We start from the raw sequence: 18,923 nt of genomic DNA, 5'->3' as shown, positions 1-18,923 counted from the left end.
TTATTTATTTGCTTGCCCGTCTCTATCAAAAAGCAGTGGTGTGAAAGGCCCCAAACTTTTTTTCTCCGGCCAGAAGCTGCAGCTCCTGCCGTCCAATGAGATTTGTCACGGGCTGAAGCTCCTGTAGGCGCGCGCGAGAATAGTGAAACAGTGCTCCCTGTGGACTTTGTTAGGCGCTACCCTCTACCGACCGCACTTCCAGAGCGGCAGGTTACGTCTCTCCTAGTGGTGGTATTTTGTTTCTAACCCACTGCACTCTTTATGGAGCTGTACATCAACACATGCCCCGCCTAACATAGCCCTGCACCAATCATAACAATCTCGCGTCTCCATTGGCTCCTCTTTTAGGCTCAGTTTCAGTTTTGTTTTACCGTCAGTTTCCCAAGGATCGAGGAATCGAAACCAAGGCAGTCGAAGAAGTCGTAAGTTGGATAGAGCGGAGGTCAGCAGTAAGCTGGGTATTCACGACGGTCTGCATGTGGTGATAAAGGTTAGTGCTGATGATGACCTAAAATCTATGGGGTGTGTTTTTCTGGGGTGCTCTGCCTGAGTCAGTCTGACACGTCTGCAGACTTCCTTGTATGCGGATAGCTCGTGTCACAAGCTATTTTAAGTGCTCTGTGTGTTGATGAGCCGTCATTGATTATAACATGCAATGCCAAAGGCTGCATTTTTGTAGTGCTCCGCTGTTGCGCTTTTATTCATCGCAGCAGTGTTCATGACTAATGTATTTTATTCACATTAAAATAGGAACGTTAAGGTGTAGAAACAAATAATATAAACTGTGAAATATATAGGAAACCATCGCAAAGGTGCCAGGATTTCATTTGGCTCAAGCGTGACGTTTCTAGGTTTTCAGCATGCTTATATTTGAGTGACACTTTATTGTGAGTAGAACAGAGCTACAATGTCAAACATAGTCCCGTTTTGTTTGTGCAATGCAGTGATCTGGAAATGGCCTTGAAACTGTTGCACGCCATTAAAAGGTTATTTGTTGCAGTGCTACCGCGCAGTGAGGTGAGACATTGTGGCTGCAGCCCAATTTATGCAAAGGGATCGAGGCTAAAATGCTAGGACTCTCGGTTTTAGAAGATCGACCAGTTGGAAGCTAAGCCTTGGGGTTACCACTTCCTCTAGCACGCGTACTCTTTCTCTTAATTTCTGGTTAAATCATGGAAAACTGGGATACAGGATTTATTTGAGTGCTTCTAAATGCTGTCAATCACAATTGGCAGACAGGGGAGTTACATACAAAACGGGGCAAGGTTTCCAGCAGCAGATGAGAATGTGTTGTATTACAGTGCCAATGTTTCCGTATGCTCGTATTACATACGAATGATGCAGTATATAACCATTCCATTAGTTTTAAACCCATCTGACATCCAAGTGCAAGTGTTCTATTATTGCTTAAATAAATGTTGCCAAACACTAATTGCAGCTATATTTCAGACCGAATGCAAAATATAGATACATGTGGATAATTTGAGCAAAAATAAATATGTAGAATTCCGGCAGCATTTTCTAAAAAATAAATACCATAAACCAGGACCTATAATTATAAAGGGTTGAATTATGTTGCCTATTCTCAGGTGGAATATCAAATAGTACAACATTTTGTTTCAGCTAAATTCGTTTTGTAAACATTAGGAGCTTCACATTTGTTTTCTCAACATATAAGTTGAGATCGAAGTTCTGCTATGATATAAGAAGTACAAAAAAGAGTGAGGGCACAAAAGCATACCAGCAACACAACAAATGTATTTCAGACATAGGTTTACACAACTGTATAACCTAAAAGGCTGCACAAAAAGCATCAGATTTTTTTTTTCATTAATCACACAAAACACATTTTAAAGCTGGAGAGTCCTGTTTGGGCCATACGGCAGTGTCCTAAGTGATCAAAAACATACTGATGGATGGAATGCTTGAATTATTCTCATCCATTGGCAATTGCTTGGGCCGCATAGCAGTCAATTGTTTTTCACCCACCATGCCACCTCAGTTTGGACCCAGCCACTTGCTAATCAGTTTGAACCCTGCTCCAATGGGAACAGTCCAGCCCAAACTGCCAGGCTGGGTTCTCCCTGTACCAGAACACAAGCAACCCAGGACCAGTGTTGCCTTTATTAGGGCTCATCAGCTAGATATGACTTGATTGCGGGCTGGCTGAGGGTGTCCAACTTCTGTCATTGCCAGCGGAGAGTGTGAAATTGCCAACTGATAACCTCTAAGAGCTGGTTTAGGGATGTGGAGTGTTCTGAATTTTCTGTTTGTTCAAGTGACACACACCAGAGTTCTGATAATACAATCTGGATTTATGCCAGGGGTCATATTATTTGTATAAAACTGGGGAGTCCTATTTACAATGGCAGGAGTTAAAATCCAAGGAATATTTGTCATATAGGGTACCCTTATCAACCATAGATTATGTTGTGACCTTTTTAACAGTCACAACATTTGGACTGTATTCATCATGTTGGTATTATACTATGTAAACAAGAAAAATCATAAATTCTCGGTTACCTACTGTAGGAAGATGGCTCTGTATATACTATATCAAAATGAGATGAAGTGTGCACAGAGTCCAGGGATTTCCTAAGAGGCTTGACAGAGGCAATAATAGATAATACTAATACTCTATTTGTGGTAGTGTGGTCGGAAAGTTAGGCTTATCAGAGGGTAGTGTTAAGCATTTTGTTGTACACACATAAGCAATAAGTTAAAACACACACTCAATGACTTAACTCCAGACCAATAGGTTTTTATATAGAAACATATTCTTTTGTTAATTTATTTTTCGAACCACAAGATTCAGATTGCAGGTAAGTATATTAAATGTAAGGTACTTTGCATAGGTATAGTTAGAACTTTCTTTGGTTGGACAGGTCCGCTGTCCACTGGAGGTCTTGATCCTTTTTAGTTGCAGGGCAGTCCTCGGAGTAGGCAGAGATCACTGGGCCTGCAGGGTGCATCGCTGGTGCAGGTTCTTTGAAGTTGGAGACAGGCTGGTAGGGCTGGGGCCAAAGCAGTTGTCGTCTTCCTTCTTCTCTGTGGGGTTTTTCAGCTAGTCAGTCCTTCTTGTTAGGTTGTCAGGAATCTGATTTCCTGGGTTCAGGGTCGCCCCGAAATACTACATTTAGGGGTGTTTTAGGGCTGGAGGGCAGTAGCCAATGGCTACTGTACCTGAGGGTGGCTACACCCTCCTTGTGCCTCCTCCGTTTGGGGAGGGGGAACATCCCTATTCCTATAGGGCTAAATCCTCCAAAACAAGATGGAGGATTTTCCAAGGAGGGGGTCACTCCAGCTCTGGTCACCTTAGGGGTGGGCCTGGCTGAGGGGGTGATTCCTCCTTGTTTTCCTCATTATCTCCCTGGACTTGACGCCAAAAGTGGGGGCTGCGCCTGGGGAGCAGGCATGTCCTCTAGCTGGAGTGTTCTGGGGCATTGTTACACCAGGCGTGAGCCTTTGAGGCTCACTGCCAGGTGTTACAGTTCCTGCAGGGGGAGTTGTGAGGCACCTCTACCCAGGACTTTTTTGTTCCTGGTCACAGAGTGCACAAAGGCACTCACACAGTGTGGCCAGAAACTTGTCTGGGAGTGGCAGGCAGGCTGGCAGAGTCCAGTCGTCAGCCTAGCACTAGCAGTTGGACTGGCATGCAGGGGGAATCTATAAGATGCCCTCTTTGTGCATTTTTCAATCAATCCCTCACTGGGATCAGTGTGGGTTTATCGTGCTGAGAAGTTTGATAAGAAACGTCTCAGTATTCAGTGCAGCCATTATGGAACTCTGGAGTTCATTTTTGACAAACTCCCAGACCATTTACTCAGTATGGCTACTCTGCACTTACAATGTCTAAGAATTGACTTAGACACTGTAGGGACAGAGTGCTCATGCAGCTATGCCCTCACTTGTAGTATAGTGCACCCTACCTTAGGGCTGTCGGGCCTACTAAAGGGGTGACTTACCTATGCCACAGGCAGTGGGTTGTCGGCATGGCACTCTGAAGGCAGTGCCATGTCCACTTAGTCTTTTTCTCCCCACCAGCACACACAAGCTGTGAGGTAGTGTGCATATGCTGAGTGAGGGGTCCCCAGGTTGGCATAATACATGCTGCAGCCTTTAGAGACCTTCCCTAACTACAGGGCCCTTGGTACCAGGGGTACTCTTTACCAGGGACTTAACTGTGTGCCATGGTTGTGCCAATTATTGAGACAAATATACAGTTTTAGGGGAAGAACACTTGTGCTGGGGCCTGGTAGCAGGGTCCCAGCACACTTTCAATCAAAGCTGGCACCAACCAAAGGGAAAAAGTTAGGAGGTAACCATGCCAACCGTGACATTTTCCTACACCTACAGTGAGATAAATATAACTGTTGCAAATAAGTGAGAAAGTGAGCTTAAAACCTGTAGCATTAAAAAAAATCTGATATATTCTAACACATGTTGCACGAGTACCACATTAAATGCAGTTATCTATGAGGTTATGGTAGTCTTGCCTTCAGTTCGCTAATCTATTTAATTAGTTAGGTCCAGAGGCCTTAATATCCATATAGCACTGCATTACTCCTCATAAATTCAGGGTCAACGCGTTTCCATCTCATAGATATTGGACATTAATTCAGGGAGCTCTTCATCGGGGCTCAAATAATGACTATAGTCAGGACAGTTACTCAGTTCGTCAATGGTAGGGTAAAGGAAAAGAAAAAAAAAAGAAAGAAGAGTCACCAGACTGTTAAAACCTTTAAGCCCGCAACCCTGGGAGTATCAACTTGGTGAATACACCTGTGTTTGACTTATGACCTCTTTCATTTACTCTTTGAGCTGTAAAGATTAACAAGCAAAGTTTAAAATATGAAGTATAATACAACTCTGAAATTAATTTTGCACTTATTTAGCTACATCCGTGTTTTGGTGCTGCATGATTCTTCGGTAGATCTCTGTTCCTCAGTTTTGATAAGTTTCCGAAACTGGATGGGCAGTCCTTGCTCAGCCCACCGCTCGCACTCTCTGGCAGCTTTTTGCTGATATTTATGTACTGGTTTGACTGCTCTACTTCCTCATATTCCACAGACTGGTCGGATCCTCATTCTTCGATTATGTAGTCTGATGTCAAGCCATGCATTAAGTGAGAATTGGGTAGAATTCTGGGACTTATGGTCCAGGGTGTCTTTGTTCATGAGTTATTGATGAAACTTGTGATATCAGAGGAGAATTGAAAAATGTTTAGTTTCTTAAGGAGGCATTCCTTAACTAAACCTCATATTCTCAACACTATATACCCATGTATGTACAGTTTTCCAAATTTCATTTGCTATTCTGGTACCTTGGATTGTGCCAGTCGTGCTGTCTATGGTATTATGGGCCATAGAATATGGCTGGTCCTATCGTTATAGACAGGAACAGGCCAAATCTGTGATACTATAAAGTCAGCGTTCTGTCATTTTGGTCTTCACAAAGTTAAAGGTTTGCCTTTTTCTGTCCCATGCAGCAGGCCCAACCATTTATGTCAGGTACTAGTTTATTCAGGAAAAGTGTGGAAACATTACATCTGGAGTTTTAGGTCACAGAAAAGTGAAAACGTGTTTTTTATCCTTACTTTGACCTTTGCAGGACATGCTGGTTAATTAAACATGCTGAGATTCATACAAGTGACATCTCTTTAGTTTTCCACGGGTCTTTGTATTTTACAAATGTATAGGGTCTTTAGGTTTCCTTGGATGATTATTGACCTCGGGCCCAAATACTGCAGATAGCTCCTATGGAAGCTTCCCATCTAAAACATTCTGTGGTGTTTAGTGTGTGGATCCCTGCTTAAACCCCTTGAAAACACTTGCATAGCTGGCACCCCACAACTCGGGAAACTAGATGAAATACAAATCTTGATCAATCCTCAGCAGGCTTATCTACGTGATAAAGACTGAATGGAATTACCATCTTTTGAGTAAAAACGTTGCTAAAATCTGATAAACACCAGCTTTACTGCATTGTCCCAACCAGCGTGTCCGAGCGAGGGAGGTCTGGCACTCATCGGTATAAATCTTAGGTTGTGAAGATGTGAAAATGTATGGTTGTAATAAGTTTGCCTTCAGCTTAGTTGTGATACCTGTGATATAAGACAAGATCCTAAACAAGAAGTTTTATTTTCAGATGCATTCCAAACTTCCCAAATGCATTGCACCCAGTTTATTGCCTAGGGGCAACTGAATGCCTTACAAAACCCATTTATGTCTGGTACCCCCACATTCAGACCCTCCAGGTGTGCGTTGGGAGTTAAGTCTTGTCAGGGATATATACGTGCACATGGGAAGCTGGCCAGAATTATCATATTTTGGAGAAAAAAATTCTAACAATCAGAGAAACATCATGTTCAACATCAGCTCCCCGTAAGAGAAACCTAAACATGTGCACATAATAACAATATAAGATTATGTTACCATGCAACCGGGAGGTCACACCTGCAACCAAAAAATGTATGACTTGTGGATACCCTGGGCCCTAAGAAAGCCCATACATGTCTATTATCCCAAAGCTTAGAAGATGAATAGGAACAACGTTTGGGGTCAGTCCTTGGCAGGGATATGTTTCTGGGTGAGTGTTAGTGGAAGGATATATCTGGTTTTGGGGAAAATGCTAAAAATCTAAAACAAATCTCATGAACTTTGGGTCATCCAGTCAGATGAGAAAGTTTGGGCACCCAGCAAAAGAAACTCTGGGATGGGTACATGTTAAAAAATATGTAGTTGTTGTGTGTTTCTAAACAGACCAGAGGTGATATCTGTGAACAAGTGGTAGGCACCCGAAACTGTTTCTTTCACTTAAATCTGCCTCCTAAATTTCCAAAAAGCCCCACTGCCTATGAACACCCTGAACCCATAGAAGACCCATACATATCTGGTAACTCCACACTCAGAAGAGCCAGAGGAACAAAGTAGGTGTGAAACCTTGGAAGGTTTATGTTCTTACATAAATGAAACTGGAAGGAATTATCAGGTTTTCGAACAAATGCAAAAAAATCACAAGTGTCATGTTTAGAGTTATGTGCCAGCCAGTCAGCCTGTCAGGGTAAGGACAGTCTGGTAATCGGTGAAGATATTAAAAATATATGGTATATTTCCATAAAGCACAGGTTTCGTTTACACTTCATAGGCATTTCGCGTTTAGTTGTTTTTCACATTTCTCAAAAACACTCCATCCAATGTATCATCTGTGGGCACACCAAACCTGTTAAAGCACCACACATGCCTGCTCCCCACTCACCCCCCAGGTAGGAGAGCCTGAAGAACACAGATGGAGTCGAACATTGGGTGGTATATATTCCTGAAAAAAAAGACTGGATGGAAATACTGTGTTTTTGGAAAAACAAGTTACCAAAAATCTGACAAACATCATGTTCAGCCAGCCAGTCAGAGCAAAGGAAGCCTGGAACCAGGTACAGAAATCGTTTTGTGTGTAGATGTTAAACGAATATGGTTGTGGCATGCTACCATAAAGGCCAGGGTTATACCTTTGACCAAAAAACAGAACCCTAACCTGGCATATTGCTTTTTGTTGCTTTCCAAGTTTCCCACATGCCTTGCACACAGTTTATTGCCTGTGGGGTCCTTTAAACCACAGAAAACCCATGCATGTCTGGTAACCCCATGTTTAAGAGATCCAGAGAAACACAAACTGGTTTCAAGCCTTGGCAGGAACATGTTCCCGTACAAAAGATACTGGAGGGAACTACCATATTTGGAAAAAAAGATGCTGAATTGTTTTATTGGCCAGCCAGCCTGGGCAAGGGAGGTTTGACTAGCACCACTAATACCTATGGGTGCACATAATTAGAAATTCGAAATCATTTTAAATATATAGTCCTGGGTGTAAAATCCGTCAACAAATGAACAGTGCACTATAAACAGTGATTCTGTCACAATTTAGTGATCTACTCTAACATTGCATAACATTTGTGTGCACAATATATTCCCCAGGAAAACTCACACATATTTGGTAAACACCGGACTCCAGAAATTCAAATCAACATTTCCTTATTTAGCATTCCATGATTTTTGTTTGCTCATTTGATAAGTGCAACAAATAATGAGAAATATGTTAAAAAATGAAACAGCCTCCATATTCTTCACTACATTTTCAGGCTTCATTGACATATTGATGTGGGATTTTCACGAATGCATAGTCCTGAATGTGCTACACAAACATCAACGAGATTGCAAAGGTGCACAAAAAGATGAATCTACCAATTTAATGTCAGTTTTTTAAAAATGAGCTCTGGCACACATGTGCCCACCATCCCAGCGTTGAAAGGGTTGCCACCTTTAAAAGACTCTCAGTTAGTGAATTGTGGCTGTATACATACACCTTTTGTGTGCAAGGTGTTGAGCACAGGGCCTGGTGGTTGGCCAGAATACACATGGCTGAATTCTGTGCGCTGGTGAGCTGGGGCACAAGTGAGTGAATGGATGGAAGGCAGGACTCTTCAGCCAACCTTCATTGCGCATGGCCAAAGGCAATGTGCAGAAGGGTTTGAGAGTATGCAGGGGTTAGACAAATAGCTTACACTTCATGTTGCACAGCGCGGGTAATGCACAGCAAAGAGCAATGCAGTATATGCTATAAAATGCAAAAAATAACTGTTAAAGTAAAATTGTGTTTATTTATACAAATAACTTTGAAATTCACTTTTAAAACTATGGGTAAAATTAAAGGAAGGATCGAAATTAAAATCCTTAAAATTCATCAGCTATAATTAACTCCATTATCCACATTTAACACAACAGTGATGCAAACTATAATTTGCATACCAATTGCAATGCTTATGACCTCACAGAATTTATACCATCAATTAAGAAAACACAACAGCACAGCATCATCAAATAACAATTCAAACCCAAGTAAAAAAATCATACGGTATCCAAGATTATCTGATGGATAAAGATATAGTTAGTATACATACAAAACATTTATTGAAACACTAAAGTTGATCAGCAGGATCAAAATACCCCTAAACGAAGGGAAGCACAGTAGAAGACAGAATCTATGAGGCATCCACAGATGTGAACATTTTCCACTAACTACCTCAAATGTTGACATGTTTCACTTCGGCATCCCTTTGCTCTGTAAACAGTTTCTCCAAAAGCAAGCAATTATCCACCTCCCTCCAATATTCCTGAAAGGTCATGGCAGTAGATGGTGATCTCTGTTTTGGCAAGGAGACACCGCAGACCATTGAGATACCAAGCATCCCATGTGCATTAATTCTCCTTCATGATACCGAGCAGTGCAAATGTTAGGGACAAGTCTACCCACTGGCATAAGACAGCAGATAATGTACTGGAAATGCTATGCCATTATTTTTGGATCCTCTAACTCTCTCAGATAACACAGAGGAAACCTCAAATCTGGGTGTGACATCTAAGGTAGGTCAGGGACAGGTTCTTCCATAGGCTGGTCAATTAAATAATACACTGTGTGGAAGAACTTGAATTGGATCAAGCGCAGTTTAGTATAGATGGGAAGTTCAAATGTCTCATTGCCTTTAGCCATTCGTCCTCATGTAACAGAATGAAATCCTTCTTCCAAGCTTGTTACAGTACGGTGAACCTGTTGGGGGCATTAAAGACCAGGTTGCTGTATGCCAGAGGAGTTCTCTTGACTCTGAGATGACCCAGCACAAGTTTTGTCTCAAGAGGGTATGAATCAGGGAGGCAGCAAACTCGGAATTTGGTGCCTCAAGGGCATTTCTTAGTGAGACATAATTAAAGAATTGGGATACATGAAGTACAGATTAATCGACCACGGACAGAAATGACCTTAAATTATCATGCTCCCTAACATCTCCTCATTTTGATGTACCTGCTCTCACTTCTTAAAGCCAGGAATTCTGACCGTATATGTTAGCAATATCCCACACCAAAGGAGTTTACCAAGTCACTTGTAGTCCCAGCCTACCCAATGCAGGCCTCTGTACTAGCAATCCAAGGCAAATCTAGTTGCAGGTATTTATCAGCAGGGCTCGAAAAATCTATTCGACCACTGTAATTACTGAAAATGGCCTCACTGTTTAAAAAATAAAAAAACGCCCTACACTGTACAGTGGTATAAAAATGTAGACAAAATTACAAACAAAAATATCAACCTTTGACATTTTTTTGGGAGGTTCCTTAGTACTCTTGTGCTACTCCGTAGCTTTTTTAAAATATAGAAATGTATAACTATTTTGCTCTACCTATTACCACTTTACTAAAGTGGTAGTAATTAGGGCAAAAGTACACAATTTTATACTTACCTACATTGGAAGGCGTACTGCACAACATGGGGAAAGTGTACCTAAAAACATGTCTGCCTTTAACTTTTGGAAAGTGAAAGATTACCTAATCAGCTAATGACCTGTGATAACTATGTACTGTTGTACTAACACTGCTTACCCCCACAGTTAGCCAAAATACCGCAATAAGAGATATCACTAACTTTAAATATATTAAAATGAAAAAAAAAACTTACATTACTTTCCTTCACTGCACAAAATTAACATCTGTAGGCCATAATACCTAATCCTGACAAATGTAAACAAAATAACACTCACGGTTTTGGAACAATGCAAAAGCGTTGACAGATATCACTAAATGTAAATACAATTAAACTTACAAAATAAGTACATTACTTACCTGCACTAGACATAATAAATATCTATGGAACATAATATTAATCCTGCTAAATTTATACAAAATACCACTCATGGTCTTGGTACAACACAAAATATAAAACTATATGTTAATTATATTAAATTAAAGCACATTTGGGAACTCCTCTTTTTGCTTTAAAAGCATTTCATCCAAACCCACAAAAGTTTGACTTCCTTTAGAACTGAACATTTGCAACAAGTGTGGGTAAAAGTTGCTGACATTCCTAAAACAGGTGCAAAGTTATTAAGGATACCTTTTAAAATATCCATAGGGAGAGATCCTTTACAAATTTGAAAACAAAGTAACCTATGACCGCTTATATAAAGTGAGAATAAGTTATTAACCATAATAGAAATTAATAGATAAATATATGTAACACCATAACCCACAAGTCGGGGACACACTGACCGTATAATAATGGTGCAAAAATAGGATACAAACTACATGGCTGATTGTTACCTGTGGTAAAAACAGCCATCAAGTTATCACATCACCACTTCTAAGCCCCATGTATTGTACTATACCGTCAACTGTACACAGTATACTATAGCATAACACATAAGTACATTTATACAACTTATAAATTCACAAATACTTACACTATTTATATATACAGCCACAAAATTAATATTTACACATTATAATTGATATTTTGGAGGAATAACATGGACATGGTTTCATAAAATTTGACAGCACCTTTTATTTAATTCACACAATCCACTTTACACCACTTCAGTCTATAACAGTTGACTTTACATCACTGCAGTCTACACTATTTACAGTATGCCAAGCCACTTTACGACACCACTATATGCTACTAAATTTGAGGTTAAACCATTGTGGGTTACTCTACTCCACCCATGGCCACTGTGCGTCACTCCAGTGTACACTGCTATACTCTACATTATTATAACGTTCACTACAGTATTCTTTTACACTTTCGTGTATGCCACTTTACTCAATGCCCTACACTATACTGCTCCCAACTGTGTGCTGTTCCTTTTTATGCAACTCCAGTTTACGCAATCCCACTAAATGTTCTCCAGTTTCCCCCACTTTATGGTACACTACTGGAGTGCCCAGTAGTCCACTGTATGCCAATCAAGTCTACTAAAATGCAATATACGCCACTCCAGTTTACTACAGTATACTCTAAGCTATTACAGTAAAAAAATAATAACTACATTCTGCGCCATTCAAGTAAGCAACACCAGTATATGTTACTAGAGTCTAAGCTTATATAACTAACCCTATTTCTTTCTACCACACTCCACTGTACGCTACTCCACTATATGCCACTGCAATATTCGTCTCAAGACTTAACACTAGTAATCTCTCAAAGTTATTACATTAAACACTACTTATTTGTACGCTACTCCACTATACAACACTGCACTTTATGGTACTCCAGTGTATGGCATTGCACTGTACCCCACTGTGCTGTACACTATTCTTCTCTGTACTACTGCACTATATGGCACTGCAATATGTGCCACTACACTTTACACAATTTTACTTTACATCACTGCACTATACCATAGTTGACTTTATGCAAACCACTGTACACCTCTGAACTCTATGCCACTCCACTGTATGGCAGTTTACTCAATTCCACTCTACCACACTCCACTTTACGCCACTCTATAGTACGCTGTTTTAGTATACGATGTTCCAATATATACCCCTACACTATACAACACTCTACTCTATACCACTCCACTGTACGCCACTACAGTTTACATGAATACACTCTACAATAATTACAGAACGTAACTCCACTTTAGCACACTACACTTTATGCTATCCCACTGTATAACATTATACTATATGCCACTGCAATATGCAGCACTCTACTGTATCCAACTTAAGTGTATGCTACTGCACTGTATTGGACTTGACTGCATACCACTCCACTTTACGCCATTCCACTGTGCGGTACTCAAGTGTACCTCATTCCACTTTATTCTAGTCCAGTATACTAAAATATACTGTACCATAGGAGACTTTATAAAACTATCCTCCACTATATTGTTCCGCACTCCACTTTATAACATTGTACTCCAGAACAATAAACCTTACCAATATTACTCATTTGTTAGTAGCATTACAAAAAATATTGAAATTCACAAAAAACAAAGGTTAGACATAAGTTATAGTTATACAAACTTCAATTAAGTTTAGAATACAAACCCAATTCAAACTACACAAACATTAGAAACTTTAACTATAACGTCCTATCAAACATTGTTTTTTTCAGTGAATTTCCAAGGATTTTACAATAAAGTAAGATTTTCTTACAATTCCTAACTATAACCATTGTGTTTTCTGTAAATTTCAATGTGTTCTACCATAAAGTAAGATGTCCATCACTGGGCGCAGTGTGAGGTTAGACACCCCCCCCCGCCTTGGATGCACCCAACACACCATTTTTCTTGCACATCCATGTTGATTCTCCAGAGGTCTGTGCTGAGCTCCACTGTCGATCCACAAGTCCACAGAATGGAGGAATACCACATGGCCCTTGGGGTGAGGGTACTTCTAGTCTGCCTCCGTATACAATTTCAAAAAATATTTATTAGGATTTGGGGACCGAGCCCTAACATGGTGGCCGCAACCTTTTTCTCAGGTTGAAGCTAGCCAATAGGTTCCCGTGGTCGGGCTCGCTTATCCATGGCAGATAGTAAAGGTCAACCAATTAGAGTGCGGCAGGTACATTGATTCATTGTGAAAGATTTGATCTGGAACTGGTGAGTGAAATATACAATTTGTTTTTGATGCTTAATTTCTCAAAAGCTACTGAACGGACTTGCACCAAATCACAAAAGGTACTCTTTCTGGACTAAGACCTAACTTTCTGACAAATTTGGTGTAGTTCTGTCCAGCCATGTTTGTGGTATTGCTGTTCAATTTCCCAATGGAAAATTGCATTGAGAAACAAGATTTGGTGGACCGACTATTTTGTATAAAGTTTTGTGAAGATTTGTGTGTGTTTGTGTCCATATATAAATAAATATATAAATAGGTAAAAGATAACCATGCAATATGGTCCTATGTTTTCATCAAGGGGTTCTGGTGACATCATAAACCATAAGGCAGAAGACCATGAGTTTTATGAATGTCACTAGAACCCCAAAATGGCAATTTAAGACCATAAGACACTTTCCCCGTTATGTATTATTCATATTACATGTTTATTTTGCAGTAGTTACCATGAAAAAAGCTGTTTCTTCAAAGTACAGTTAATAGTGTTCTGTTATTGGAATTAGAATGTTTTGGTTCCCATTATATTACTAAACTGGAGCATTTACCACCCCGCTCTTGGATTTACCACATGCCACATAATTTTCAGATTTCACAAAAATATTCTTTCTAGCTGAAAATGGATTAAAATAATACTGACAGAAAATGTCTTGCATAGTTTGAAATTTGTGCTGCATAATTTAGAAAAACATATTGCATATAATGGTCCTCCATGTTTGCTTGATCCTATTAGCCCTGACAATGGTAAATCTCTGCAGAATGGTTTGGGGGCTGTCATCGTGATGATGAAATCCGAAATTCACAGGGAACCATAAAATATTTCCCATATTCCATGACTTACCGTGAAAGATAGGTTTTCATCACTGCATTTTATGCAATAAGAGCATGAACACACAAACGCTCACACAAACAGCATTTTTAAATCACACTTTTATTTGAACTGATAAAGCTATTTGTGAACATATGTATGACAATAATATTTGTTTTGTAGGTTGTGCAAAATCAATATGGCTAATAGTCCTATCCCAATTGATAACTACACTGGCATGCTCATTACAAAATGTCAGCATGCTAATTTAAATTTGGACTTCGTAGAGGGCCTCCCAACTGGACCACCTCATGATCAAACGTAAGTATTGCTTAAAGATGGTTTGAAAGTCATAGTTTTGCATTTACTGTTATATACTAAATCATTGCAACTAGAAAAAAAAATCTGAATGTATTCATATTTTCAAGGTTTAGTCCAGTAGGAGCTGATGGGCCATGACACAATATGGTTAGTTTCTTCCTCCAAGAAATAAATATTGTGCAGTTTCCCACAGTGTAGTTATGGCTGAGACACACTTTGCATTGAAAAGGTGTTTATTGCTTTGCATATAGCTTTTCACACCGGTGACAGATTTGAACATAATTGCATTCTGTTAGTTTAGTCAGATCTGGTTCGGCTGGTCATGTTTCACAAAGAAATGTGTAGAGGAAAAAAGTTCAGGCAGGTGAAAAAAGTAGTGTTTTCCCCTAGGAAATTTTACATGTGCCTCATTCCAAAATGGCTAAATGGATTAACACCAAACTTGATTTGAAACTAGAACTTTACTCAAAAACTGTGCTTTCATTGGTAAGGTGTAAATCTGTTGTTATTTTTTAGTTATAAGCATTGAAAAAAGTTGCTGAATGACCTATAAAAAAGTGAAAAACCTTTAGATCTCTGTCGTTTGACAGGATTCACAAGTCATGAAGTTTAATCATATTTTTAATAATTCTTTGAGAAACGTGATTGGCTGGAGATGGGCTCGGAATTTGTTTCCACCATATTGAAACACTTGAATAAGGTACAACTTGATATCTTTGCAGGGGAAAGCTCTGAAATTGGTTTATGACGCTCGAGTCACAAAAGATTTGAGAGCGTGTGAGCAACCATTTTAGGTGCCGGAACTGACTGACGTTTTGTGGTTGATTCTCGAATCACTTCTGACTCAAGAATTTTTGACTCTCAAAGTACTTCTTACTCGAACATTTGCTGTTCAAAACAACCAAAGACCAACACAAATACTTTAATATCTGTCTGACCTCAAGCAAAGACGAAACCTCGCTCCAACCCCTGTTGTGCATGCCCGACAGCTACAGGCAAGGGGCTGGTGCAGGGCCAGGCTACTAAGCATACACCAAAGGCTGTCCACAGAGGGGGGTAGGCTGACAGAAGAGGACGGGGTGGAGGGTTGGCTGCTGTCCTGGTTTTCCTCCCAACCCCCCTACTCATGGCCAAAAGCCATCTGCAGCAGAGGGTTAGCTGATGTTGGGAGGTAGGGTCAGACCTGCAGCCAGGCCCTGTTCCATATGGCAAATCCCCACTTTGCACAACCAAATGTCATGGGCAGCCAGAGCTGGAACTTCATAGAAAAACAATGACATTCACTTAAAACAATGAGTTATGGTTCTGGCTCAAACATGATAAACCACTGAAAAATACCACCTATGGTTACTAACGCACACAACACACACACTTTATTATTTAATATACAAATGTACCTATCTGTATATATATATAATAATTTGTGATCTACAATGGCATTTTTGAAGTAGTGCGGTGTGGTGGTGGAATTTGAAGTGAAGAATTCATCAAACCATAAGTTGGAAATTGAATATGTGTTTTTGTGTTCCATTATGCCTTGTGATGGTGAAATGATTTTCAAAATCACCTTGGAATGTGCAAGTAAGAGGAAGAACATTCAGAAAGAATAAGGAAGGTCCACAATTTAGTGGTAAGAAGAGCAAAACTTTCAATTTTGGGCTTATGAAGGATCCGGATGGAAATCAACCTAAACTTTTAGGCAGAACATAGAGAGCATGATGGATTAATGTTCTGAACAAGTGAAGTAAGGAAGGATGGGCCAGATCAACAATTTATTTGATGGTTGCACAAAACAAGTATGCCTGAGTTGGAAAGAAAAAGGTAGCTACTGAAGACAGAAGATGGACAGAAAGTGAAAAAGTGGGTAACGTTTAAAGAGAAGATGGAACACTGAATTTAAAACAGATTTTGAAAAGCCATTAAATAAACAGAAGAGCAATCAGTAGGTTGAAAGAAATAACAAGGTGGGGCTGGGGTTAGAGTGTGGTAGACTCAGAAGCCGGTGATTCACATGTAGGTTGTATGTTGAAAGAGAAAGGCCAAGAAATAGTGGGATTGTGCAGGAATAAAGAGACTAAAATGACAGTTAATGCCCAGAGCCTCAGTAGGTGGGGGTGAGATGAAAGGGAAAAATACAGAAGCAAAGTGGGAAGAGTGAGGAAGGGTGGTGCAGATTTGAAATGATTTTTAGTTTTAATGGATTAAGGTGTAAAGAATGAGAAGACACCTAATAATTCATCACTGAAAGATGAGAGGGAACGGCATTGTAAAGAAAGAGAGAGAGAAAGGAAAAGAAAAAGGAAGAACTGGGAGTCAGCAATATAAAATAAGTAAGAAAAGTTAAAAGAATTGATGACATTTTGGGGGAGAGGTTGCGAAAAAAAAATTGTGGGGGCTAGTGACTACCCCGCGGGGAAGACAGTAAAAAAGATAAAAGTAGAGTGGTAGTAGGAATTAGATAGGTCATGAATTTGACCAAGTGTGCAGATATAAGGTAAACCTAGATACAAATCATATTGTTGGCATTACAAATGAGGCATTTGTTGAACTTCACATAGTGTGGTATGCGCATTTCTTGTATTTGATGCTAGATATACTTCCTTATATGCAGGAAACTATTGAACTATTTCTCCAGAATTTAGTGACATTTGTAAGAAATAGCAGCATTTTCTCCTCATGATGATTGTATGCATAATCAAATGGTGCTTTTCCTCAGATTACTGTGGTAGTTCTGATTACTTCTGCTTATGCTCCACTAATCTTTATACAATGAAATGCAATTTGTAGCTCATTTACCTCGACTGTCAAATGCAGAAGAGCCCTGAAGATGCTCTAACTTCTTGTAAACTGTGGAGGGCTTGTTCCTTCAAAATTTCAGTTATGAATTTGAGTTGCAATGGCAGAAACACTCAAGCAGTAGATAAATGTGGAATACACCAAACCATTATCTGCAGATGATTGCCTCACGCAACTCTGATCCTTCGTCCTTCTGAGATTTGTTTCAAAGCGGTACTGTGAGAAGCATGTTAGTTACAGGAATCTGGCAGAATGTGTCATACATGGGCAAATATGCTTACTTATTAGAAAGTTCAAAAATATCAGGCTTGCCTATCCATCTGGGGTAATCCTCTCTTTCCTGATTTCCATAAATTTGCACCCAGTCTGCATGCTTCAAGCAATTTGTCTGTCATCTTTCTGAGCATGTGCCATTCAAATCTTTTGCAGCTCTGCAGCAAGAATTTAAGATTCCCCAATATGTTTTTACTAGTTACAGTCCAGGAATTGTTTAATAAAATTACTGAAAATTCCTGCCCCCTTCACCTTTAGGTTTATATTATATTTTTGTAGGCCACAATAACTACTTCATAACACACTTTTATGATCATTTTTTGATTAATTTAAATGATGGCATAGCAAGTTGTCTAACTAACTGATTGCCATTACACTATTTTAAGATAGCATTCCTAAGCTTCACTCTGCCACAGTGCTGTCTAAATACACATTACATTACTAATGATCACACTTTGATTTTTATATTACCCCTGCAAGACTGTAGAAGTAGAAAATTGAAGAAGAGGCTGAAGAATATATCATTGCCAAAGTTGAAAATGGGGTTGTGTGTGAGAACATGGACACTTATTGGGATGAACTGAAGTCTGATCTTGATTTGCAGGAAGTCGTCAATTTTGTGACAAAAGGATGGCCCTGAGAGAAATCAGTTTGCAGCCTTCCTATAAAATTGCTCATGAATTGCTTTTAGAAAATGATATATTGGTGAGGGGAGACAAACTCTTACCACCAATCTGTTTCAGATGGCAGATTTTGGAAGTACCACATGCTGGTCATCTGGGCATAAGTGCCACCAGACATAGAGTTTGTTGCAGTTTCTGGTGGCCCGAATGGATGCAAATGTGGAAGACTTGGTTCGTAATTGTTTGCAGTGTTCTTATAGTGACAAACATCTCATTACAGCTGTTCCCTCTCCATTGTTGTCACCTTGTCTGGTCACCATATGGCCGAAAGTTGCTGTTGATTTTCTCGGTCTGTTTCATGTGTTAGTTAAATTAGATATTTTATTGTTTTGATAGACCCTGTTTCACGATGGGTTGAAGCAAGAGCTGTGGCTGAACCTACGACTGGCATTATTTTAGGTTTTTCCAAATAAGTATTTGCTAGAAAAGGTGTTTCATCAGAGGTTTTGTGTGACGACGGAGTTCAATTCACATCTACAGTCATGAAAGAGTTTTTAGACAAATACAGAATCAACACTTGCACACCCCACTCTTCTATCCACAATTTAATGCCAAGTAAGACAGATTATAAAAAAGTGTTGGTGGAGTGTATTCAAAGTG

At 39.7% G+C, this 18,923-nt stretch overlaps 1 protein-coding gene across 1 annotated transcript in view; it reads left to right on the top strand.

The window, feature by feature from the left end:
* Nucleotides 1-372: 372 nt before the first annotated feature.
* Nucleotides 373-18,923, top strand: part of EIF2AK2 (eukaryotic translation initiation factor 2 alpha kinase 2) — a 294,290-nt gene continuing 275,739 nt past the window's right edge. Inside the window, exons 1-2 of the mRNA XM_069234526.1 lie at nt 373-490; nt 14,434-14,571. Coding sequence (XP_069090627.1) covers nt 14,450-14,571 — 122 coding nt within the window. The 5' untranslated portion in view covers nt 373-490; nt 14,434-14,449. The remainder of the gene's footprint in view (nt 491-14,433; nt 14,572-18,923) is intronic.

This window comes from Pleurodeles waltl, chromosome 5 (assembly GCF_031143425.1).
Source record: "Pleurodeles waltl isolate 20211129_DDA chromosome 5, aPleWal1.hap1.20221129, whole genome shotgun sequence".
Taxonomy (NCBI): Eukaryota; Metazoa; Chordata; class Amphibia; order Caudata; family Salamandridae; genus Pleurodeles; species Pleurodeles waltl.
Note: the sequence above shows the minus strand (reverse complement) of the source record. Positions and strands in the feature narration are given on the sequence as shown.